Genomic DNA, 26,948 nt, shown 5'->3' with positions numbered 1-26,948 from the left:
TGTACAATGTATGTACTTGCTTGCATTTATACAGATGATTACTCTATATGTTTCCTTGTATTTGTGTTTTTTAAGTATTTCATTTAATCATTTGTACGGAGAAAAACTTTGAACACTAGTATCTATTTATATAGAAAATAATGTATTGGCATGAGATCTTGATAAATTTGTCTTTGCGCATACCTACCACAAGGGGGGTAAAACAAAGAAGTATACATATTTATTTAGAAAATTAATTTAATAGTCAACATTATAATCATAAAAATTATAAAGTGGATATTGTAGAAATTTATATTATTTAGATCGTTCATTGGGCACCGTAAGAGCAAATATAAAAAATGAACCTTAGCCTATCAAAGGTTGAAATTGGCCTAAAAGCAATCAACTTCTGCCTTAGGAATGTGCGACAGAAAGTCATAATAATGGGTTTATCCAATATTCTTAATATTTCCTTCCCTAATTAAGGGACATAATCCACTTGTTAATTGTAATCACTCTACATGTAGGGACCAATCCATGATTAATTATTACATCAATTTGTTTGCACCAAAGTGAACATTATTTTTAAATGACAGTGATTTATATTTAACCATTTACATTCAAGTTCATCTCGTGGTATCATGATTTATCATTCAAGAACAATATATAATCGTTTAAAACCTTGTTAGATTATATTTCAATGTGTATTATATTTAAAAATAATTGTTAAAATTTTAATAAATTCATAACTAAAGATAGTAACAATTAAAGTTTGCATTGACAAACATAACTATACAAGAATCACTTTTTGCCTTGCATTAATTCCATAAAAATCGGATGTCGAATAAATAGTGTAGTTGAATTCTATCAGGGTAGTAGGTGAATTCAGCATCCTAATACAATGTATGTAGATACATTTGAGTTAGAATGTGAATCGAATCCAAAAAAATTCCCTTAACAAAGGGATGTCAGTTGTTAGGATTTCACCGCTCATATGAATGATGCTCGATCTGTAAAGAATGACAAAAAAAAATGATTTCTTGACTCGGACTAGATTTGTAATGGATTAAGCGAGCTTCTTTGCACGGCCATTGGAAGGCCCTGCAGCATCTTTTTTTGATCCAGGTTCCTCAGGTTTGCGGGCCCAGGCAGGAGCTCGATCTGGTTCATAACGATAATCATAGAAAAGTTCTTCCCCTGCATTTATTCGTTCCTTCGCAAATATGCCCACTCGATGGTCACCAGCTACCATAATAACCTGCCATGGTAACAAACCATAAATGATATTTTCCGGCAATTATGCCCATTTGATGATCAGTGAATACAAACAGCACCTGGAGGTCTATGCTATATAACACTGTAAAATTCTGTTTTCATACGCAAAGATTTACCTTTGCATAGCAATTTGGATCAGGAGAGTGATTGGCAAATTTCAACTTGTCCCCTTTTCGATAAGCATCTAGAACAAACTGCACAATCAGAAGATAAAACAGTTAATAAAGAGAGAACAAGCCTCCAATAATAAGTCCTATCTAAAACTGCAAAATTAAAAATCCAATACTCAGACCTGGTCATTTAGATTGAAAAGAAATGAAGAGTTTTCACGGTCATATATCTTTCCACGTTTATCAGCTTCCCGGTGTGAGATTAATTCTCCAGTGTACTCTCCAAGGTATTCATGCTTTCCAACACCATTCTGAAAAAGGGGTAGAAACTAAGCCTTATGCAAGAAACAGAAAAGATAAACATCAGTGTTGTTAATTTGAAAATTATCACCTTAAGAAATGCTCCCCAACCAGAAACATCAGACCTGCCAAGTAAAACCTGCACGACGAAAAATAAAAAAACCCTTAGTGTCATATGATACCCTAGACTTGAGATAATCACATGCTGCAGCCACAAACAGCATCATTAGTCTAGGCTTAAATTTGGGTGTCATTTTCTCAATTCAAAATAAATGCATACATAATAGCCAATCAAACCTAATCACCTCTCTCCCTCTGGCAGGGTATGACAATACTCCCCTTTCTATTCTTTGGTCAATTTAAAAGAGAAGAGGTGCAGTAATCTTCTCCAACCAAACCTAAAACCCAGTACTTGTATCAAATCAGCACACTTAGCTTAAGAATTAGGGGTTCAACACATCCGGCATTCTCTGTCATTGCAAAAATAGAAACCCTAACCTACTATAAAGTATAAACCCAATATTGCAGCGAAAGACAACTTTAAGTAACCTTTTGATAAATAAAACTCATAAGAAGCAGTGCATTACACAAATTAGAGAAGCAGATGTTCTAGCAAAGAGCTGTAGGAAGGGAAGTGCCACTCGCGAACATTTAGAAATTAAGATGGTTCCTCCAACATACATTCTAATTTTGCTTTTGGATGGCTGTAATCCTAACACTGATGTAATTAAAGTTTTGTTATCTAGCCTCTTTGCTACCGTGTAACATACATACAAAGCTGGTTTACTACCATGTTTGTACGTAACAAGATAACTTCTCAAATTCTGAGATAGCAAAATTAGATCATACTCTTACACACCAATCTATTAAAAGTTTTAAAGTAACCCCCTAAGACAAATTTGTTACATTTATACCAATACCCCCGATCCATTTTAGAAGATCACATACCACAGCTATCTATTCATATAAATAAGAAATTTAAGCCATTCCTATACACCACATCCAATTTAGATCAGAGTTCGGTTGAGCCCTCAAAATTTCAACTAGCATCTTTTCAAAAGGCCAGCTTTTAGCTAGGTCTTAATTTCCAAATACTACCTCCGTTTCACATTTTTTTGCAACTTTGGAGTCGACACAAACTCCTAGGCAAAAAATGAGGAATTGAGATTAACAAATGTTTGGGTATATGATTAAGAGGGAAATAGAAAGAAAGTGGATAATTATTTTTTGACCGTATCACCACCAAGGGCACCAACATCCACCTGAACACCACTCGCACTGTCAACACCACCACTTGGCCAACACCCCTACCACCCGCCAAACTTCCATCACCACCACTGACCACCTTTTTCACTGTTCGGATCTCCCTGAAACCACCATAACCGCCCAAAACCTTGTCGTTGCTGCAAACACCCACCCTTTCCCCACCCGTTAACCTTGCCGGAACCCTAACCCCAACCCTCAATCTCACCGGAAACCGGCCGGCCAACCCCCCTAAACCACCGAAAATAGCCGGCCGACCTCTGCCACAGGGACCCTGAAACCACCCAGCCACCACTCCCTGACCCCCAAAACCACCAACACAACCCATCTAACCCCAGCCCTCTCTCTTCCTCCGCCAACATCCGACCTCATCTTCAACCTCAGAGATCCAATCAAACAACCCATCTAACGCCTGCGTGTGACGACGTTGATTTCGAGGTCACCTCGCTAGAAAACGCCTCCTTCACAGAGGTTTAATTTCGGGCAAAACGACGGCCAAAACCACCCACCACCAGCCACACCACCATCCCTTACCAAAACCACCAACCATCCCAAACCTAGCTTCACTGCCCTTGCGATGTGGTTTGTCTTCGTGGGTAGATGGAGAGAGAGAGGAAGCAGATCGAAAGAAGAAATCAGACCAGATTATAGGAGAGAAAAAAATTGGGGAATTGAAGATGAAGGTGAATGTTGGAGGTTTGATTTCTGGAAAAAGAATCTGGAAAGAATTTGATGAAGATCGATTAGATGAATATTGGGGGAATGAATGAGATGAATTGAGTTGGTTGGTTGGGAGGATGATGAATTAACTTTGGTGGAAATAATTAGTGAAATTAAGTTAGATTAGTATTTTATTAAGTTTTGTTTTAAGTATCTAATTGAGTTTATGAAAAATTATGTAAGGGTATTTTAGTAATTCTAGTTAAAAAAAACTTTACTAAAAATGGAAAAATTTGGAAAGTAGCAAAAAATGTGTAGCGGACATTTTTGGTAAAAGTTGCAAAAAATGTGAAACGGAGGTAGTACATTTTCTGCTTAAGTTATATTTTCAATTAATTTTACCGACTAGAATTCTAGCCTTTCAATTTAACAAAAAAAAAGGGAGGACACTTTACCCGCTGTTGTTGCTTGAGCAATAACTTCATATTTCTACATCCATAATTGTCACCTCTTTGATTTGGGACACCGAGTGTACCATCACCGCAGCTGCAGATAAAGATTAAGATTAAGATTAAAAAGGTAACCATTTGTTAGCAATGAATCTAAAGTAAAGTATCCAAGCACTGGAATGTCTTTCAGCCAGCCTCTTGCATGCTTTGCATCTAACTACCCAAATGTTAAAATTGAACAATAATTATAATCAAAATACCATTTTCAGATCCTCTTCATTTGCTCAATGTCAAGTCAAAGTTATAAACTATTGTCCATTAACTTAATCAATTCATCATAACTGTGTTTAAATTTACTGCATAAGTAATGCCTTGAAACATGACTCTTCAATTATAATGTACCGACAGTATAACTTCAATATTAATATGGATACAATGGAATAACGAGTTCTATGGGAGCATGTCATTAAAAAAATTTTACAAGCCTTTTTCATGACAATCCCACAAGCCACAACAACTGATAAATATATATCATAATGCTCTTTACTAATTCTTGCATCTCATATACAGTTGGTACTTTTGAAAAATCTTAGGCACTCTTGATCTGCTACAACTGCTCTACATCTACAGTATTCATTCATATGATAAAGTACAAACAACTGTCATAATAAAATACATGGGCTCACCTCACCCAACAATTACGACAGACATCTGGATCACACTCCCTATCTGCAGCAAAGCACGGACATTGACGGCTTCTGCATTGACTTTTAGCACAGTGACAGCCCCGGAATCTATTTTTGCAGTTCTTAGGACACCTACATGAAGAGAGATTGGCACCATTTAGCAATGAAATCAGTAAGCTGAGTTAAACTGGTGAAATTAGAAGTTTAATCACAAAAGGTAAGCGGAGGTTTAAATACTCAGTTCCAACCCACTCTGAAAAATAAAAACTCACCCGCAATATTTCTCACAGCATGTACCATTTAAAAGACATGAACACTGCTTTCCGCAAGAAGATTCACACCCACAAGGATTATACTGTCGACAAGGCTGATCTTTTCTCTCTGAAATCCGCTTTCTAATGGAATGGTAACCTGTGGACTTCCATGTATACTTCAAACGGCGAACTCTACCTCTCCGCCGAACATATCTTGATCTCCTCCTGATGTCATTGCCCTAAAATGTACACACCAATAGATAATAAACATAAGTCACGACAAATATATGCATACTCTTAACACCATCAGGTCCAGAATCCGGTAACTAACCATAGTTTCAGTGCACTCAAGGTTTGTCCCATCATCACCGCCTTGGTAGGATAGATTATTATTCAAGTGATTCATGTACTGATAGACCTCTGAACATGTCTTCAGTCCATTCAAAAGGTTTCTAGCAATCAGGCAACTGCATGACGGAAAACATAGAGTTAAGCAATACAGATCAATGAGTAAGCCTTAGACCAAAAGCCGAAATCATGTAATACTATAAATAAGCAAAGCAGCCCCTCAGTTAAACCACTAACTAAACAATTGTTCACAATAAATTATAAACAAATCTTATTATCTTTGTATACTGTACAAGAGCAAAATTTGTTCCATGTAGAAGAAACCATAATTCCCATTTATATTTTCTATAAACAATTAGGACTTCGTATATAAATTGCATGATGACAGAAAAAAAAAAAAGTAAGTAATTGTACTTGAATTACTATCTTACTATAGCTTACTACCACAATTACTAAGTTATTTTATCTTCATCATTTTCATCAGTGAAATTGGCCAAGAAATATGTCATATGTGAATTAAATTCTACAAGTATATCACATGGACTTTTCAATTCACCAAGAGTCAAGTATTAAATACCCATGCCTCCGACATAAATATTCACTACTGGGCATTTCTATTTAGGCAAAAAAATGCAAATTGCTTTTTGAAAATGTCCTAGTCATGACATATACCCTTGTTGCATACTCGTACCCAAGTCCATGTAATACAGATCAGCTCAAATATACCACAAAGGTAATTTAAATCTATGGAAACACAGATATTGAAATGACCTGTTCCTGCCGAAAATCTCCAAACCCTTCTCATAAAGTGCTTTTTCAAGAGCCTTCCATGAACTGTCGTTATTAACTTCTAGTTTTCCAGGGCTTTCATCTACAAGTTCTTCTTTCTTTGACACATCATCCAAATGACACGTAGATTGATCGTTGGATGCCACATTTAGAAGATCACTAGGAGTGTCACAGTTTGACTTGGAGCTTCCCACAGCTGGTGAAGCCTTCCTTGACCTTTCACCAGTGCTTAAATTTCCTTTCTTGTGTGAAAAACTTGCAACATTATCCTCCTTGCGCGCCCGAGATCGAAGCTTCATATCTCTAGACAAGGAAGGTCCAGCGTTGACTGAATCAGCATCTTGAGCCACTATCTTTTTGTGCCTCTTCTGGATTGCAACCACTATCTTTTCAGCAGCTCGCTTATTCCTACTTTTGCGAGCTCCAGATTTCCCGATCAACTTACCCTTAGAATGGATAGAAGATTGGTTAACAGAGTTGTTATCTTGAAAAAGATTTTCATCTGAATCACTGCTATCAGATGTATTTCTTGCATGTGACGAGGCACTTTCACTTTGAGTGGATTTTCCCTTTCGCTTGTTAGAAGAACCAATAGACTTCTTTCTTGGTGACACCTCAGCAAAACCATCATCAGACGAAGGGCCAGGCTTAGCTTCAGAGCCATCAAATTTTTGGGAGATGACTGCGGAATCACCTTCACACTTAGGAGCCTACATAAGCAGATTGGTCTATGCATTAAGATTAAGTGATCCAACTTTCTAATAAAATTAAAAATAGAATTATTGCTAACATTTCCCCCTCCCATTGTATTCACCAAAATAACAAACGCACCGTACGATAGCAGTGCAAACCACATGGTACATTTGCCTCCTCCGAAGAGCTCCAGGGATGTTGTTTCTCAGTCTACAAAATTAATATTAAATTTGAGAGAGAGAGAGATGCATCAGGCAATAGAGGGGGGGGGGGGGGGGGGGGGGGGGGGGGAAAGTAAATTTTGAGCAATATGCTATGAACTTACAGGAAAGATGAGATCCTGTGAGCACCCATGCAATCTACAATCAAAAACCTGCCAATAAAAGAATCAGCAACAAAAGGTTAGACTAAGAAGATAAACAGTAAACAAAAATCTCAAGAAGGTCAAAGACAGTAGTTACGTAACACCGGCGACAGAACAGGTTGTCAAAAGAATCCAAAGCTCCTTCCAAATCTTTATCAAGATATGGGTTTGAATTTTCTGAAGTCTCCATGGTATCCCCATTTCTTAAACCTGCCATAGCCTTCTCTTCTTCACAAAGAATTTCATATCTTGCCTGTATAAGACGTTTGACGGTGTTTCATTTCTCTGTAAGAAAAGCACAGAAATAATGGGAAACAGCTGGACCGAAGTTCACACTCTGACCAGTGTATCGGATAGCATGTAACAGTAAAGCAACAAACACCACGGTTACTTCTTCAAGAAAAAAAAAAAACATAATAATGTCTTCCTCCCAAATACCTTGATATCACTAGGTTTTTTGGAAAAGCACTGCCCAAGTAAGTCCAAAACAGCATCTGATAAACCAACTTCCTTAACTGTCATTCTGGAAATAAGCAAACAACAAGAATGAGATAAATCACGGCAAGATCATGATTATCAGCAAAAAGTTATAAAAAGTTAAGTGGAAAAGTAAAACCACCAAGAACAAAAAAAAAAAAAAAAAAAGTAATAAAGATTACATCATTACACCATTATGCAAAGAAAAGAAGACTTCTTATACTCCCACTATTTTTTCTTCTACCTACTTTCCATTTAAGTGTATTTTTGGCTCTGCCCTAGAATGCTTGGACTCTTCAATTTTTCCCGTCATACCCATGTAAACACAATCTGATCCGGGTGCAAACACAGGATGTGGAAAAGACAGACGTGAATAAAAATCAAAAGGCAGTTGCAATGAGGCATGTAGGAAGTTTGAGAATAGAAGAGGAAAAGATAAACATTTAAAGAAACTTACCCTACTTTTTTTTAAAGAAAGAATCTTTTTTCTCTTCGGGCTTGCAGTCACAATCTCACCTTTTCCCAATACAAATTTAAAACACACATTCTAAGTTTCTCTCTGCTTACCCAATAAATATTTACCATATTTATATAATTTACTGAATCCAATTTCTCAGATTTCTGTAATTCGTAAACTGCTTCTTGTAGAAAGGGGAAAGAAAAAAAAAAAAAAAAAAAAAAAAAAAAAAGGAAAGACTCAATATTTAAGTTTTCAAAATTTTAAACAACAATTTTTTTTATCAAAAAATTCCTTTTTTTTCATGTATCTGAGTCTATATCTAAGTTTAAGAGACATAGGGTACTTTATCCTATATGGTAAATTAGTAACAGTTACCTAGTAAAGAGGAACATTATATATTTATATGTGAGACACCCTACACAATTCAGCTGCAGGAAAGAGTTATATGGACTAAGATCTTTGACAATCAAATGGGCTGATTTCTCTCATCAAATTGAGGCTTCTCTAAATACTTGAAAAAACATTCAAAATCTGGACCATAAGCATTTAGTATCCTCCTCAAACTCTTCATTAATCATTTACAAAGCATAAAAAGCATTAACTGACATTTGACAGTCATATTTTATTCAATAGGTCTAGTGCAAATGAAGGACTTTGATTACCATGAAAGATAATAACATATTCATAAGATCTGTGAAGATGTATCAGCATACAGCCCCTATTTCTACTTATGTAACAGGAGACAATAGAGCAGGGGGAGAGGATATAATTCCAGCAAAAGGAAAGATATTGGACATCACGCTATTATTTTCTTTTGGATTAAGAAAATATATTGTTATGTGTGTTTAGATAGGACACAAGAGTGCAATGTCCACTACAAAGAAACCATATGAGAAACAAAAAGCATGGAATCAATGAATAGTAAAGCACGTATGGAAAGGGTTGCCTATACCAACCGAAGGATGTAATCTTCTGATCGAACAAAATCCTTCTTGTCTTCTTCATCCTCAATTACTTCTTCCTCACTGTCACTGCAAATTAGGGCCTCCCCGCCATTTGGATCATAATATATTCGCCTTCTACCGACCACAGATTGGTCTTCTGTCATCCTTTGGTTTCTGAATGAAAAGCACAATCAAAATCCATGACATGGACAACATTGAACAAAGGCAAAAATACAAAACCATTGCACTATAGAACACTCGGAAAAAATGCATAAGCTTTAAAACCCAAACTCCATACCTTCCTTAATACGATGCAATTCAATCTAATTCTACAATCTGGGTCCACCTCTGACCATCATATTTACTTTAAAGAAAATTTAAGTTTCTTATTATAATAACATGGACCAAAGGTGCCTTTAATGGCAAGTTGACAACCCACTTCTAAATTGTTGTAAAAATGTTTTAAGTTTTGTTGTAACTTTATAACATCCTTCAAACTCCTTGATCAATGGAAATCGAAATTAAAATGGAACAATATTCACAATTGCCACATAAAATCTAAGTTTCACATTTCTTGCAATAAAGTTGGTTAGAAACTCCATAAGCAGGAAAATATAGCGGAACAAATTATACACGGTTCCTACTATTCATAATCCTCATTCCCATTTCAAGAATATTTCATCTATTTGTATAACTCCTTCCATTTATACTACCTCTAAGAGATCTTATACATCACAAAATCCAAACGGGCTTTGTTTTCTTCACCTTGTACTAGAATTATTTTCCAAAGTATTAGAATAAACCAAATCAAACCGGACAAGATTTTAGAAGGATTTTCCTATTTTCATCTTTCATTACCAAAAGAGTTAATTTTATATTAGTAATATTTTGAAAATTATGTATGGAGTAATTGGAACGATACACAATAAAATGAATCTAGCAAGATTCCATTCAATAAGATTTTCACATACATATTAGGGTAAAACTTCAGAACTTCAGTCTTACCAGACGTTGTAAAAATGTTTTAAGTTTTGTTGTAACTTTATAACATCCTTTAAACTCCTTTATCAATGGAAATCGAAATTAAAATGGAACAATATTCACGATTGCCACATAAAATCTAAGTATCACATTTCTTGCAATAAAGTTGGATAGAAACTCCATAAGCAGGAATATATAGTGGAACAAATCATACACGGTTCCTACTATTCATAATCCTCATTCCCATTTCAAGAATATTTCATCTATTTGTATAACTCCTTCCATTTATACTACCTCTAAGAGATCTTATACATCACAAAATCCAAACGAGCTTTGTTTTCTTCACCTTGTACTAGAAACTTATTTTCCAAAGTATTAGAATAAACCAAATCAAACCGGACAAGATTTTAGAAGGATTTTACTATTTTCATCTTTTATTACCAAAAGAGTTAATTTTATATTAGTAATATTTTGAAAATTATGTATGGAGTAATTGGAACGATACACAATAAAATGAATCTAGCAAGATCCCATTCAATAAGATTTTCACATACATATTAGGGTAAAACTTCAGACCTTCAGTCTTACCTGACAAGACCAAATATTTATAAATCAAGACCAAAACAATTTATCTCATGTGAAAAAACCAAAGTAGGAAGCTTAGTATTAACTCATAAAGGGACCCCAAGGAAAGCAACAAGGAAGACAAAACCATATAACCTGGTAAAGACAGAAATCTAGCCAAAGCAAGATACTAAAAGTTCAGACCAGCCACGAACAGCAACTAATTGAGGTCAAATTGAATACTACACTTCTGAAATGTGCTCAAAAATCTCAAACAGGATAGGTACACTCTTGAAGAAGATTCAATAGTATCACAAAGAAAACCATATTGAAACATAATATCACCTATATCTGCTTGGATACCCTTATTATCCACCCTTTTTAAACACACTTAAAGATGAAAGAAATTTTACCAGAAAGCACCACCTAGAAGTATGTTATCCAAAACTGTTGATAAAAATACAATTAGACAAAAAAAAAAAAAAAAAAAAAAAACTTAAGCCCATAGAATGAGCTTTAGTATAAAGACTATAAACCCAAAGTGATAAAGTGGAGAGTCGTTAATTATTGTGTGATACATGTCCAAATCCACAAACCCACAATGCCAGTGTCCAAATCATTAAACACCTTGATACTTTATACAAGAATTTTTCATTCATTCTCCAAAAAAAAAAAAAAAAAAAAAAAAAAAAAAAAACACTTTAAACTATACACCGACATTTGCTTAATAAATACATAATTACTCTCCAGCACTAAGGGATTTATTATCTTTTAAACCACAATTCCCTAGTAACCTCCTCCTCAAGTATGTGATCCAGCAAATTACCAACTACATGAAGTAAAACCTTTGACTAGACCAAAAATCACAGATTGACAATCAACCATAAATAAGTACTCAACTACTCATTGAAAACATTCTGCTCTAGAGACTCACAGCCTCAACAGTTTCCCTTTCCAACACCTTTACATCACAAGCATATTCACCATCTTATAAATGAAACTGATTTGTATCCCTTTCTTTACCTAGGAGGCTAGAGTACCAACCTACCCAGTATAAATATAAGAATATTTCAAACCTTGTGCGAGAAAGTTAACCATTTCACCTACGGCCCAGGACAGAAATCCTATGCTATATTGATTGTAACAAATTTAGACTAACACAAGAAAACATAGTGCAAGCTACTGGGAAACATTATGAAGATACAAGACCACGAAATTTATCCTATAGTGAAAGTTATATGTTCCTGCTATATAGCTCAGGGCCTTCAAGTATTGTTCTATAGTTGGAGTCTTAATCACAAAAGTAATTGTGAATTTGTGAGCATATGAAAACTTTGTGTATTATTTACGGGAATCAACAGAAGTCCTTATCAACACAAATTTTAAATAATATTTTAGTTCTAGCAATTTGAATTATAAAAAGATGAGGCAAACAATGTCTGCAAGTGAGCTTAATATTTTTAAAAAGATCCAAAAAAAAGCATCATCAAATAGATAAGTTTCTAAATTCTCAGTTGTGAAAACGGAAAAACTTCAAATACTGAACAGTGGTGTAGAGTCATGTCCAAAATAATATGTCGTTGACTTGTTTCTTTCTTCATGTTGCGAAATCCCTTTTCAATGAAAGCACCTTTATATAAGCCCTACCCGGGCTACCCCTACAATCCCCATTATATGTACAAGAAACAAAATATAAATTTATGCATAGCTAATCCATCAAAAGCCTATGACAGCTACAACATATTTGAGGGGGGGAAAATCAAGTTGATACAACATAAACAAACTTCTGGAGTTATAGCATGTGCATAATGATTAACATTATGTGAAGAATATCTTCATCAAAGTACATGTTAACCTTAACAAACCTGTCCAAAAATATCCATGTAGTATAAGGTGGTAATCTCTTCACTCCAGGAATTCTGATGGCTCGAATAGTATTCTTATTAGGGAAAGGAGAACCTAGAAGAATCGCTGTATCTTCAGGTGAGACATTGCCACCATCACCATCGTTACCAGTTCCAATACCGTTTTGCATATTGACTGCATCAGTCTGCCTTTTTACCAATAAAGCTGCATTCTTTTCCAAGTCATTAGGCGTCACATTTTTTCTTTCTTTTCCTAAAGTCACTTTGCACAACTTTTGCCTGTTTTCTTCCATTATGTTCTGAAAACAAGCATGAAATCATAAGAACAAGAATCCTTCATTCACTAACAATTACTTTAAAAAAAAATTAATTCCACCCAACTTTCCAGATGATGCTCATAAAATAATACCCTATTCAAAATTGATTTTAAACCATCAACTTAAAAACACTCAAAGATTCCGCCTTTACGCCATCGTTTCATCAGCATTGCAATTAATTCATCAGTAATTATATTAAAAAACACTAATTCCAATCATCCATACGCGCAAATCGGTTAAAATTAGCCTTCAACATGCCACATTGTTATTAAACCGAAACCTAACTTCTACTTTCCAATCAAAGCAAAATTTCAAGACACAAAAAATTAGGTTTCTGGAAAATGCACCTTGACATAAACTTGCCGTTGAGCTTCAACATGTTGCTTCAACGAATCGATAACCGATATAATCTCCTTCGGTACAACACTCGTATTCGTAAGCTCCGACACCTAACAACATCATACCAAACAAAATCGCACAAAATTTCAGAAATTCATACGAAATCCGACAATCATTTTCACTTAAACTTAATACGAGTGAAAAAATTTATACCGGCGTGCTCTTGGAAGGTTCCGATCTGGTTACAGAGAGAGAATTGGAGCGCGAAGGTTTGATAGACATCGCCGACGATAAAAGAGCTGCCGGAAGTGACGGTAAAAAGCGCCGGCGGTGGAAATTGGTGTCGGATGCGAGTCATGCAGATGCGAAAAATGAACGGCGGCGGAAGGCGACGGTGATGGCGGTGGATCTGGCGGGAGTTTCGGAAACCCTAATTTGAGGAGAGAGAAAGTTGAGGATGGTAAAATTTTGGTTAGTTGAATGAGAAAGAAAGAAGGAGGGGGAGGAATTTTAGGCGGAAAGGGAAGGATTGGCTTTTACGTTTTGAATTTGTTTATTGAATTCTGTTTGTGTCGTCACCTGGACTCGAAGTGTAACATGTTTCATAGCGCTATTTTCAAGAGCGTTCGACTCTTCTGCATGAAATCTATGTATCTTCTATCTATATAATAAACATACTAAAGTAACAACCATTGATATCAGCTTTCCTCCAAAACTATACTCGTGTCAACTTATTATAAAACATTTTCCCGCCCAAAAGATTATTGCATGTTACAAAAAAAAAAATTATAATGTGATAATTTACATACATTTTACATAATTAAGTAATTTAAATTAACAACACTAAAGTATTATGTCCTATAAAAGTGAAATATGAAAAATATGATTGTACGTTTTTCTACTTATCCTTTTATAATGCATCATTTATATTGTTCATGTTATACTTATTGTACTTATCTCAATTAACTAATACTCCTATTTCTATGTTATAATATTTGACCATGATAAAATACAACAATCTATTTCTCGGGTTTTTTTTAGTGTCGTTAAGTGCAATTGTATCTCCGTAATATTGTCTCCCGATTTTTTTTCTTTGGGCATGTTCACAGTTCAGTTCAGTTCAGCTCCAATCAGTTCAGTTCAGTTCAGGCTTCTAATTTCCCTCTCTCATAAAATATTCATTTCAGTTCAGTTCAGGCTTCTAATTTCCCTCTCTCATAAAATATTCATTTCAGCTCAGTTAAGTTCAGCTCCAATCAGTTCAGTTCAACTCAGTTTAGTAAATGTGAACAGGCCCTTTGAATTTTGATTCCCTGGTAGAATACATTGTTTGCCATAGAAGCCTGCCAGCAAGAAAATTTGGTGGAAATATGTAACTTGGAAGGTTTTTTCATTTATTACAAAGTACTTATTTATTTTCTATTTGTCAGCATTTTATTGGAATTTAATTACTACCTCTATATTTTTAATTGCATCAAAGAGTTATTAGTTTTTGCGAGACATAAAATATTCCAAATAATAAGAAACGAGATAGTACCTATATTCTTCAATTTATCGCAATATGTTTTTTGGTGCTAAAATTGTTGAAAGTTGATAAACTGCATATTAATTCTTCCATTTTCTAATGAAGTTCATTTGATTGCTTTGATTGTAGACTATGATGTGCTAATTGTCTAATCTTTCAAAGTTTTGGGCTGAGTGGTTGGGGTTAAATTGATTCTAATTTCATCTGGAAGGTTTGAGGTTTGTTCCTCTCATAAGTCATTATTATTGCATTTATACGTTGGTAATCATATTTTATAAAATGGTGTTAAATGTTATTGATAAATTTTGGAAAATATTTCTCAAAATGATTATTGACAAGAGTCAAAGAATGATACATACAACTCCAAACAACTTATAAGTATAACATAAAACAAATGTATTATATAAAATTAATAAATACTCTGTAAATTTCATTAAAAAAAAATTTATGTTAGTGTTGTAAATGTTGCACTCAAGCCTCCAAGTATATCATTGATATGGAATCAAAAGGAACAAACGCCTAGCTTAACTACACCAAATGGATGTTAGGATTGATTGGGCTAGGCGCATGGAATTGGATTGATTTCTACACCAAAATTATAAGGAAACTTGGTGCTCTTTTTTTTTAAAAAAAAAAAAAACTAAAAATGATCTCTTTATTATTTACAAAGTAGTTGATTTTGTATTTTTTTTTTTTTAATTTTTTAATGTAATATAAAACTGAGAATATATTATCATTGTTATTCAGGCTTACTAAAAATATGTTTGGTATTCTTTTCGATTTATATTCTTCTTCCTACTTTTGAATTTGTTTTGTGAGACAAATTGCCCAAGTAAAAAAGAACAATATAAAGCGGCTAAAGTATCAATTACTTTGGACAATCAATTTGAATTCAATAAAACAAACAAAATTAGCAAATTTTATTTATTTAAAACGTGCATCGCACTGGAGATAAGCTAGTACCCTATTGAATCGACACCTCTTATAAGTTTTGTCAGCCAACTCCATAGGCCTCTCTACTCTCAAGCATTTTGCAGTTAGTGGAGCTTAAACTTTTAACCTCCAAATCACAAGGTGAGTTCCCCACCAATTCCACCAAATATGTTTGGTTATAAAAGGCTCGCTGAGTGTTAGGAGAAGAGGGGTAAGGAAATACCACCCAATTAAGGTTATCTTCAATGGTGAACCTAGGTGGGTGATAGCGGGCACCAGCCCCAACAAAAATATTTAAGTTTCCTTTTTTTTGGTTTAAAATTTTGATAATAGTTATGTCTGTATAATTATCTGATAAATATCTCTCTAGATTTAGTATCCTAGCCCCACCTTTGGTTACTTTTTTAGTGGAGATTGATCGCGTAACCTCATTATGTTTGTACGATTTTTGTTCATATTCAATGATTTTTAAATGTTGAATTCTTTAATTTGTTTTAATATTCAAATATTTTCTCAGTGCTTGATTAATAACATGCGTAAAAAGCTAGCACAAATTGTTACTATTTTTTGAGAAAAAAAAATATTACTTCCTCCGTTTTTTAATTATTACACCACTTGTCTTGGAGGTGTCACAAATATTACACAATATCCATTTAAGGAAACAAATTGTCTTTGTTCACAGTACAAATATTAAACATTTCCTATACTTTCACTTGATTCTTTAGTTTATGCTTACATCATATGGTTAATTTTATACCTTCACCCCTTTCTCTTCCTTTTTTTCCACTATCATAAAAAATGTGCCCAACCTATATGGAATAAAAATATAAAAATGGATGAAATATAAAAGAAACGAGGAAATACTAGCTTATCTCCACGATAAACAAATCTATTTACTATGGAGGGCGAAAGTGTTACTTTACAGTTGGTTAAAATATTACCGCAACTCCAAGTCTCCAAGTAGCAATTTTAATAGCGGTTTTGAGGCACATAGTGGTTTAGCTTCGTGATAATTGATACGGAGTAAATGAAATTTGATTGTCACGGAGATTAAATGGTGCAGTCTCAAAAGAAACTTGTATTTTCTCTCTTTGACCAAAAAAAAAAACAGATACTCCATATTGTTTTTCCAATAAACGATTTAAAGAACTTCTTAAGCATTGTCTGTGGACTCAGAGGCAATGTCGACGGCGGCGCTTCAAGGCGCCGGGAGCGGGAGCAGCAATAGCAATAGCAGCAGCCACCACAACAATAGCGGTGATTTGGGTGTTGATGATTTCCACTTCTCCTCTTCTCAACTCCTCTCTCTCCTTGACTCCAAGGAAGACGCTTTTCAAGGTTTCCCCTTTTTTTATCTTCCAATCCCTCCATTTTCCTTGTTTATATTACTTTGATTATCGCCTTATTTGTTAATTTATCTGCAATTGTTCAATCTCTATTTAATTTCAAATTATGGAAAGTATTTGAATTTGGAGCTTTAGGTTTAGCTTTCTTTTTTGGAAGCTTTTATGGTCAAATTTAATTCCTTTAATTTAACATTTATTTCTATGAAAAATTATAGCTTTCCTCCGATAATGGGGTTGATTGTTAATCTTATTATACTATGATACTTTTTATTTATAATCCTTTTTATGAGGAGATTGTGGCATTATGACTTTATGAGTGTGAAATTGTTATTTTGTTTCAATACAAGATGAACTATTAGTTTTGGTATTTGGCTGTCTTTTTTTCCGGTTTTATATGATGTCGTCTATTGATATATTGATTGGTTTGTTTTGGCATTTCCAGCACTAAAAGCTGATTTGATGGATGCACTTAATAAAGGAGTTAAGTCATTAGATGAGGATAGTTGGATGTTTGATGGGCCTCGGTCTCGAATCAACCTCATATCGAAGCCAGGTTCGTTTTATGTGTATTTTGGTGGTGACTGTTTGATTTCCTTTGTTTAGTCTGAAAAACTAAAAATGAAATTTGCATGGTAGCGTTGATTATGGTACTTTTGTTTATGTACTTTGCCCAAAATGTCATTTTTCATTGGGGGAATGAAAATTCTATTGTTGTATGTCTACAATGGGGCAACTTGTATGGCATTTATTTACTATTGCCATCATGCCCTATACGGTCTACGAAAAGTGGGAAATGCTTCTGATGAAGTGGAAGTTTTGGGACGAGGTATCCAAATTCCAATCCCTAAGTCTGCTATACTACTAATGAGGATGTCAACTTCATAGTTATTATCATGTCCTTCACCACTATTTAACTATCTTTAAAATGATGGCCAATGAGAGCTTCATTATACAAGGTTCAGTATCTCCTTGATAGATTATATCATGAAAAGGTTCTTTGGTTTTGTTGGCTGTGAGGAAGGAGCTGTATTGATGGTTTTTTAATGAAAGTGATGAGCTTTGGGTGGTTGTTGCAATGAGGATTGTGAAAACAGAGCAGGGAATAAAGTTGAATAGGATTTGATATCTAAGTGTTTTATAGTAGTTCAGAGTGAGAAACATACACTTAAAATTTGAGTAATATAGCCTGTTCTGGTCTTATGGGAACCCTTTGGAGGTGTGAACTGTAGGATTTACGATGTGTAACAAAGTAAGAAGGGAGGCATATTGGACTCTTATTTATTATCTCAAGTAGGTGGTTCAAATAATTATTTGTCATTGTAATTATTTAATTACTCAGACTGGATTCAGATCACTGGTATGTAATGTTTTGTACTAGATCACTCATCAATCACATTACATGTAAGTAGTGGTGGTGTTGGATACCATATAAGGGGAATGTATTGATCTTGTCTGACTTTTTCTCTTGATGCTGAATCTTGCCTATCCAGTATTGAAGAGAGCTAATTTTTGTTCTTTGGGCTAACCTATGACCTGGCTTTGTTAGTTTTCTGTTTTGCCAGTGTCAACTATAATCCAAATACTTGAACTTTCATGTATCATATAATCCTCCTCATGTACTCTGAAAGGCCTGATTTTCATTGAGAATTGAGGGGGGAAGGAGGTACTGTTTCACTTGGTACTTGGTAGCTGAGACAGCTTTGTTGCGGGATACGCCTATACCTCATTTAGTACTTGCTAAGATCCAATATGGGAAGGCTTAATTTATTAGAGCAGCTGAGCAGGGTACTTGTTAAGTTGTAGGTGCCTATGTGGTAACAATTGAGCTGCAGCAATTAGGCAAGCTGCTTTTTCCCGGAATCCAGACAGGCCTTTGGATGCTCACTCCTTTTTGGCTAGTGTAGTGTGGCAACCTGACCTATTAGTGAGAGTGTGTCCTTGAACGATGTTGCTGGTCAAACCATATAGTTATATAGACATTATTAGTTAAAAGGAGGGGTAAATGTTGGATGTGACTGCGGAGAAAGTTGCATCACGCATGTGGCATCATCTTTACAGCAGTTCTTAAGTGTAGCCTTGAGCTGAAACCTTTCTTAAAGCACCCCATCTTTCTAATTAAATGTAGTCATTCAACTAATGTCAGATTTTGCAATTCTTAAACCATGGGGTCTTGAGCTGAGTCTATTTATAACAGCTGATGAGTGATACTGTTAGAAATGAGGTCATAATTTTCCATTGCAACTAAAAACATATTCAGCTATGAGTAATGCAATGTTAGCAACTAGAATTGCAATGTTAGTATTCACCTGGATTGGATATTATAGTGTTATCACTCAAACTGTGTAGCCTTAAGCTGAAACCTTTCTTAAAGCTAAGTGTTTGACTGCAAGTTTGCAACTATATTCAAGCATTATCATATTGGGCTAATGATGAGATCCCACCCACCTGAAATGGATGTCGCAATGTCAGCAACTAAATGGTGTATTTAAAGTATTATCAACTTCACTCCTCTCTCTGGATCCACTTTTAGAATCATCATGTTGCGTGGTTATAAATTGACTGCTAAAATTAGGAAGGACTATTATCTTTTTGGCAGTCACAAAAGGACTTTAACTGTATGGACTTTTGTGAGCAGTTCTTAATTTGTTCATTTATTATGAGTTTTTATTTTATTTTATAATACGGGTAGATAGTACTCTACCACTTCACGATAGAAATATTGTTCCTTAATCTTCCCATGTGCTTAATATATTATTGTTTTGCTCTAGTCTATGACTTAACATGCTTCTGTGATTGTGACATTGTTGAAGACTTAGAAATCAATTTAGAGCATGCATAATTTTTTTTAACAAGGACTGATGATGGTTACTACGTTTATTATCATATTGAATTTTAGCTGTCCTGGAACGCAGGTAGGTCCTTTGCAACGAGGAATGCCTAATCTTTAAGTCACTGAAAGTTTGGACCGCATTAAGTCAAGGTTTCCCATTTCCCTTTGTTTGTATACTGCTGCTACTTATATTGTCTTCTGTTGGGAAGCTTACCGACAAGGTCATTGCCACTCAATTATCAAAAACTCAAAGAAGAGGAATGGATTGATAGCTGAATCAAAGTTTTGAAGAAAAATATAGAGCATTTGTTGTAAATTGTGGAATCTATATATTTAAGAACTGAATTTTTATATTTATATTCTTGAGAAGCTTAAGCTTCCATTGATTGAGACAGAATCTGCCAGAAATTACACAAATTGGTTTAGCTTTCCTGCTTCTTTTGTTCTGCATACCTTGTGTATGTTTTCCAGTAACTTTTGTTGCTACAAGAATCTACACTTATGTTTTATACTAAATCACATTCAGAAAAAACTTATCACAAATATTCATAGAGAAATGTGTTATTTCTTCATGAATATGAGAGTACAACGGAGGTTAAATAATGCCACCAAATATTCAAATGACACAATATTAGCTGACTATAATTCAGTCTGAAATACAGCAGCTTGTATAGATTCAGATGTTTACTGAATCTTTTCTTTGAATTATAGAGCGACTATCTTATTGCTAGTTTGCTACGTTACCATTATTGGAAAAGAAAGTGAACTAAATGACCTGCATTATGGATTATCCCGTAACATCTTACTAAGAACTCGAAATTTAGATACTTTATGTGCTGATATTAACTTCAACGGCAGGGTTCATCATCAGGTCATTCTAACAGTCTGACCAGATGACGTTTTTGCACACTTTAGAAGCTGAACACAAACTGTCCATCCTACCTTCAAAACTGCATCTATCAGCAGTTGTTTGAATAGTGAAACATATTTAAAGAAAATAGCTCCATGCTAATCTTGTCAAAACCGAACAATTGGCTTACAATTTTTTCAACTCATTTTGATTTATTTAAACTTGTTTTCTCTATACTTATTAGAACTTCCTAAATACTTGAAAACTTGTTTATCTGAATTACAAGTTACAAGGCAAAATAAGTTGAGAAATGCACACCTTTAGTGGTAATTTTAACTGAGACATGAACTATCAAAAGTAGATAAGATTGGGACACTATCAGATATACCAGTGACACTTAAAGTCTTATATGGAATGGGAAAAATCTCATAAAGGGGTCAAAGCGTAAACTTTATACATAGGTGAGGCCATAGCTAAAAGAAAGAGATGACAATCACCTCTGCAATTATAAGTTCACAGTTAAAAGCCAGTTTGCTACATAGCTACACGAGCAAAAGAATTGTGCAAAAAATTACATCAAAGATGGAGTAAATCATTCATCAAACCTAAATTGCTTCACTGTCTTGTACAAATTAATCTTGATATGGATACAATTGGGAAGAAGCATATCACAAGATGACCAACTCCTTGCCAGCATGCTGCATAAGAATCCATGGTCTAAGCCAAAAAATTTATAAGCCAGAAATGGCTGTTCTACACGGGATCTGGAAGAGCTGTAAGGAAAATGTTCGTCAAGAAAAAAAGCATGGAACATGTATCATTAGGCCTTCCCTAGTGAGTTGAAGCCTGCAATCAAAAACATCTGCACAATGTTAAAGAAAGCAAAAGCCTAAGATTCAAGCACAAACATGTCACGATTGTTTCTAACTACACAAGAGGATGTTTGAAAAGTTTCAAAAGAAACGGATAAAAGGCATAAAAAGGATTTACAAGCACAAGAAAGGTTGTATGTGCAACTGAAAGCTGAGTATACAATACAGAAATGTAATGGTATCATTTTGGACATTAAAAGTAACGGCTATGCTGATTCCGAGTTCTGATTATACCTTGGATGGTAAGAGCCATAACTGTACAGATGGCTAATCAAACTAATTGGTTATCTGAATTTAAAAGACCCATTCGTTCTGTAAGCTGATCCATTCTTTGCCGTTTGTCCCACCCGTTATCTAAGGGCTGCACTTCTTTTACCTCTGCCGAATTTTCAACATTAGGCATCTCAGGCTCATTGTTATCACAGGGAATTAAATTGTTACGGTTTATAAACTGATCCCAGGAGTCTTCATCAAGAAACAAATCTAGATCAGCATCAGGAGGCAGCTCAATGGGAATTGTCCCGTCAAAGTCAACAGATGACAGATCCATAAAGTCACCATCTCCTGTCTCATTTAACAGAAAATTTCCCCCAGGAATGTCAACAGAATTACGTACAATGTCAGGCAAAGAGGATATCTCTGGCATGACACTATTTGTCTGCGGAAGACTTACAGAAGGTATTGTTTCAGGCCTTAAAAGCCCACTTATTTCTGAGAGTGCAGGAGTGGATACAGTTTCAGAACTGGTCATAACAGGAGACGATTTTATCTTAGATACAACAGCACCATCAGGACCACCAGCACCAATCTGAGAAGTTGGGATCACATAAGCTGGTACAGAAGTTGGTGGGACCTCTTGAAGGGTAACTCCTGATACCCGATTTGCTGGTGTTTTATTTTCCATTGCACTAGTAGAAGATGAATCGCCAATGTAGAAATTATCTGAGTTGCTATTGTAATTGGCGTCCAAATTCCTTAGCTGCCGGAGCATTGCCTGTGTAGAATCATTCCCTAAGGGTTGGTATTTCACAATTTGTCCATCGGGAGGGGTAGCGTTTTCACTCTCAGTAACACCATCTTGCTTAAGCCTTCTTTTCTTGTTAGCTTCAGATATGCGCCTGCTGCTCTCAGTTTGCTGCTGTACAAATTGAGCCAAGAATCCAGGACTCTGTACAGCTTTTGCTAAGAATGACATCATTTGCTGCTGGCGCTGTTCCATTCCCTGCAGACGTTGTACCATGGTTTGCAACTGGTTATCAGTTGACTGCTGCTGCTGTCTCAATCTAACAAGTTCTTGCATAAGCACATTCTTGTCTCTTTTAAGCCTCTCCACTTCTTCCTCCAGCCCAAATTTACCCACCTCAACACAAGCTCCAACAGATGAAGTCTGTGTATTTGCTTGTTGTTGATGTTGTGGACCTTGTCCATGAGCAGGCTTTCGTCGAGTGATATTCTTAAGCAGGTGTTTCTGGCCCCTTAAAAATCCCTCATTTGCAAATTCCCAGCGGTCTGGATCCACCTTTCTAAATCCCTGAAGGTCAAAGAAAACTCAAAAGATAAATATTCTAGGCAGTGTTTTCATTTTAAGATCCAAGATAACATGTACATAGTCACATACTTTATGTTGGTGCAAGAATCAGTAATAGAAACAATTTTTTTCATTGGCTACTAATGTATACGAAGTATAATATTTGCATTAGAAGTGTTACTATAAACCAACTTGAAAGCTTTCATACTACTTCCTTTGCTCCTAATTCACAATTTCACATCTATCCACTTATGAGAGGTAGTCCAACAGAACAAAATATTCTACTGAATATCAGCACTAGTTTACAACAAATCATAATACTTCCTACATTCTTTATTAACTGACACATTTGATTTTGGCATATTAAGAAGGTGTGATAGAGGAAGGGAGAAGATAATAATAATCCTACCCACTCAAAATTGGGTGGGGTAGTAAGGGTAAAGTATGATTTGTACATAACAAAGCTTTTCCATATAAAAAAACATGTCAACAAAATAAATATTTTCAGATAGGAATATGCGTCAACGGAAGGAAAAAAAAAAAAAACAGAGTAAGTAAATGCTAGGACTTAGCTAAAACAGAGGATTGAAATAGGGAAGAAACAGAGAAATTAGGCAAGTAACTGATATTTTGTATTGAAGATCAAAGCAATCAAGCAATACAAATGCTCTTCATTCGAGAGGAAGAGAATCTCTCCAGGTTCATTCACTCAATAATATTTTGCATAACCTCCTATCCAAGCAACTTACTACTTAAATACAATTAGTCATAACAAACTAACTGATTAGGGAATCAAACTAGGAAAACGAATTACAAAACTGCCCTCAAGGCTAACAAACTTCTAACAGAAAAACCCAGCTCACTCCTCCAGCTCATCCCTCACTTTGATGCTGAAGCTGAATTGGTTTTCCTTCGAGCATAAGTGAACTGTATAGCAGGCCTGGACTTCGTATTGGGCTGATTCCTTGCAGTTTACTGCAAGGAGTCAAACATGAGAAGGCAAACGATCAACCGGTACACCAACAGTTTCCCCATCCTACAAGATAAGGGTGTGAAACTCTTTCATTGCATTATTTTTTTATTTTTTTTTTAACCACATTATTCAATTGTTCCCTCCATCCCAAACTTCATTCTTTGACATTTTGGTGATCAAGATTAAGCATTGATTTTTTATATTTTCCAATTACAGTTAAGAGTTGAAATTGAGCTGGGGAACAGATTTTAGCATGAGAGAAAATATGAATGGGTAAATGGTGTGGGTCCAAGGGGAGAAAAAAAACAGGAGGGTATGTTTAGAAATTAAAGGTCAATACCATTTCAGTTTCACCATTTTAAAGTCAAATAGAGTTTATTTTGGAAAGGTATTAGCTATCTTTTGTGTTTCTTTTGTATGATATTCATAAAAGAGCACATAAATGCTTCTCAATATTTCTCACAACCTTCTTTTTTTTAATTCATTCACCCTTGAGATAAGCATTAACTTATGAATAAAAAAACATTTTACACATATTTCTTCCATGATCAAGAATGTAAAAAATCACACAGGCTGAAACCAGGTCTGTAGGTATGCCAAACAGCATGCACACAATCACAAACACCCATATAACATTGACTTTCACAGCCCACCACCCCACCCCTTTCTTCTCCCAAACTTAAAAAGGGACCAAAATTAGCAATCCAGCCTCTGCCATAGCAGCAGCAATCAAGTCATTTCAAGCCTGACACATACACTTACAAGAAAAATATCTTCTTTCTTTTTCTTGACAATCCCTCCCACCCAAAGAAGGGGAGAAAAAAAGGAGGAAATGACCAATCATTCTCAAGCTGCTCGCAAAATAAGCTGGCAGGAGTGAGTTCAGTGACATACAGCTTACAGTATTCCAGAATAGGAAGATCTCGGACTACTGATCAGTATTAGAAATATTTGTTCCTTATAATGGCACCCCTTTCAAAGACATATCCAATTTTCCACTCTGCTGCAGGCTGCCTGCAGCAATTAAAATTCTTAGGATCATTGCATATTTACCATATTGTACACATCTTGTAAAAGAGCTTACTTGAAGCACATTTGCACTGTGTACTATGAGGACTTTCTAAGGCTGCTAGTCTACTCCTAACTACTATTATCCCTGTCAAAGTACTCTTAATACTCCATATAGACAGTAAAATACAAAACATTGTTTTTCAGAAAGCTCAAATCACTACAAGCTCATACGTCTAAATAAAATACCTCCATGTTACAGGACCATGATCACTTATAAGCCCATAAGAAACGAAGAAAAGATCTAAACATTGCGAATTTCAGAATATTAACAACTGAGAGAACAAGGATAAAGTAAGGTCCAAAAGGAAAACTCTACATGGTACTCTTATATTTTGGACTTAGCTATTAGATATCCTTTACAATTTTAATAGAACTCTCATTCAAATTTAACTTTTCTTGACATATCCTATACAATTTAAATAGAACTCTCATTCACATTCCAACCCCCCTGCATTTCCTTGAGGCACTCGCTATATATATATATATATATATATATATATATATATATATATATATATATATATATATATATATATATATATATATATATATGCACGAGTACTAAAGAAAAAAAAAAAGGCCTGGATAATTAGGAAGGACTTATCACCTTCCCTTGCCCCATCCCTATTTCCCATGGGGGGTTCATTAGCACATATAAACCCTCTACTATTTATAGGAAGCAAACAAGGTCAAGAATTATGGCCAGATTCGTTCACCATGTTTCCACTTGTTTTAATAAAAATAAGTTCGGATCAGCATTATAAGTTCAAACAAGAATACATATAAAATTAGATAAGTTAAGTTCAGGAAATATTAGGGCTACCCAAGTTTCAATTTGCAACTAAATTACGTTCAAATAAATTCAATTAAATGAAAATAAGGTGAATAGAACACACAGTTACACACTAAGGCTATGGTTCAAACAAGCAAATTATTCAGGCAGTAATATCAATTGTAGAAGCTACTCTAGAAAGCAAACTATTATGTCAACAATCATAGACTAATAATTGAAAAAACAAACAAGAAAACCATAACACATCTATCATCCATCAACCAGATTGTTCTATAACTGTAGTTTATACTCTTTGCTAGGGCAATTAATCCCAAATCAACTAACTCGCTACAACACTCCAACAAAGAAATAACTTAAATAACAATTAAATTGAAATTACAGCAATTCATGACAACATTAAAACACATTTTAGCATCAATAATAAAAATCAACCAAAACCCACAAAATAAACAAAACTAACCGCCAAAAAAAAAAAAAAAAAAAAAAAAAAAAAAAAAAAGATAAGAGTGAGATATTAGCATACATAGGTATTAAGCTGCCGAACAAAACTGGAGAAATTGTTATGCTTGAAATACTTAGGCAAAAGATCTCTAGCAAACTCAGGAGGGTTCCAAACGATGAAGCTATTGTGAGTAGAACTCCATGAAACTACCGAATCAGTTGCCGGATCATCCACCATATCGTAAGTTTTACAGAGAAATGGAGGCGGACCATTGACGTTTGACATCGGCGTCGGAGTATTGCCGGCGGTAGTGGTGGTGTCGGAGGCGGCGGGGGTTGTTGTGGTGGCGGTTGTTGTTGAAGAATCCATTGATTTCGACGGAAAAGAGTTGATCGAATCGGTAATTGAAAATTAGGGTTTAAGTTGGGGAAATTAACATTGAAGGGTAAGAACCCTAGAAAAAGAGGAGAGAGAAAGCGAACGTTATTGGGGGTTTTAATTGAATTGACGGAGGTGATGGGCGAAGGGATGGAAGGAAGGGTATCTTCAATTTTTGCTCCCTCTCACGGGGGTTTGCCCTGTGCCACCCTTTTCTTAATTTTTTTAATTTATCTTCTATAATTTTAATTTTTTTTTTTCTAAAAAAAAAAAAACCAATTCACAATAAT

The 26,948-nt window shown here is 35.0% G+C and overlaps 3 protein-coding genes across 4 annotated transcripts; 1 reads left to right on the top strand and 2 right to left on the bottom strand.

The window, feature by feature from the left end:
• Positions 1-772: 772 nt before the first annotated feature.
• LOC145567929 (histone-lysine N-methyltransferase CLF-like) lies at positions 773-13,647 on the bottom strand. The gene is made up of 17 exons (XM_081627353.1): positions 13,331-13,647; positions 13,126-13,227; positions 12,462-12,760; positions 9,064-9,225; positions 7,609-7,693; positions 7,268-7,423; positions 7,132-7,179; positions 6,945-7,016; positions 6,096-6,823; positions 5,308-5,443; positions 4,995-5,215; positions 4,723-4,854; positions 4,043-4,133; positions 1,756-1,803; positions 1,547-1,675; positions 1,371-1,448; positions 773-1,237 (listed from the first exon to the last, which is right to left on the bottom strand). Exons 1-17 carry the CDS (start codon positions 13,397-13,399, stop codon positions 1,046-1,048), a joined length of 2,748 nt encoding a protein of 915 aa, XP_081483479.1. The 5' UTR covers positions 13,400-13,647; the 3' UTR covers positions 773-1,045.
• A 3,032-nt stretch (positions 13,648-16,679) lies between these two features.
• On the top strand, positions 16,680-20,165 carry LOC145569410 (protein SAMBA-like). The gene is made up of 3 exons (XM_081628754.1): positions 16,680-16,913; positions 17,364-17,474; positions 19,834-20,165. The coding sequence occupies exons 1-3, from the start codon at positions 16,757-16,759 to the stop codon at positions 19,860-19,862; spliced, it is 297 nt and encodes a 98-aa protein (XP_081484880.1). The 5' UTR covers positions 16,680-16,756; the 3' UTR covers positions 19,863-20,165.
• Positions 20,166-21,075: 910 nt separating this feature from the next.
• LOC145567928 (heat shock factor protein HSF8-like) lies at positions 21,076-26,832 on the bottom strand. Of its 2 annotated transcripts, none has more exons than XM_081627352.1 (3): positions 26,362-26,832; positions 21,708-23,004; positions 21,076-21,463 (listed from the first exon to the last, which is right to left on the bottom strand). In XM_081627352.1, exons 1-2 carry the CDS (start codon positions 26,647-26,649, stop codon positions 21,745-21,747), a joined length of 1,548 nt encoding a protein of 515 aa, XP_081483478.1. In that variant the 5' UTR covers positions 26,650-26,832; the 3' UTR covers positions 21,076-21,463; positions 21,708-21,744. The 2 variants fall into 2 exon arrangements, with proteins under 2 accessions (XP_081483478.1, XP_081483477.1); XM_081627351.1 differs by having other exon boundaries at positions 21,076-21,447; positions 26,362-26,831.
• Positions 26,833-26,948: the final 116 nt, after the last annotated feature.

The sequence above is a fragment of the Chenopodium album genome, chromosome 11 (genome assembly GCF_948465745.1).
Source record: "Chenopodium album chromosome 11, dcCheAlbu1.1, whole genome shotgun sequence".
In the NCBI taxonomy this organism is placed as follows: Eukaryota; Viridiplantae; Streptophyta; class Magnoliopsida; order Caryophyllales; family Amaranthaceae; genus Chenopodium; species Chenopodium album.
The sequence above is the reverse complement of the archived record's forward strand: the minus strand, read 5'-3'. Positions and strand labels throughout refer to the sequence as shown.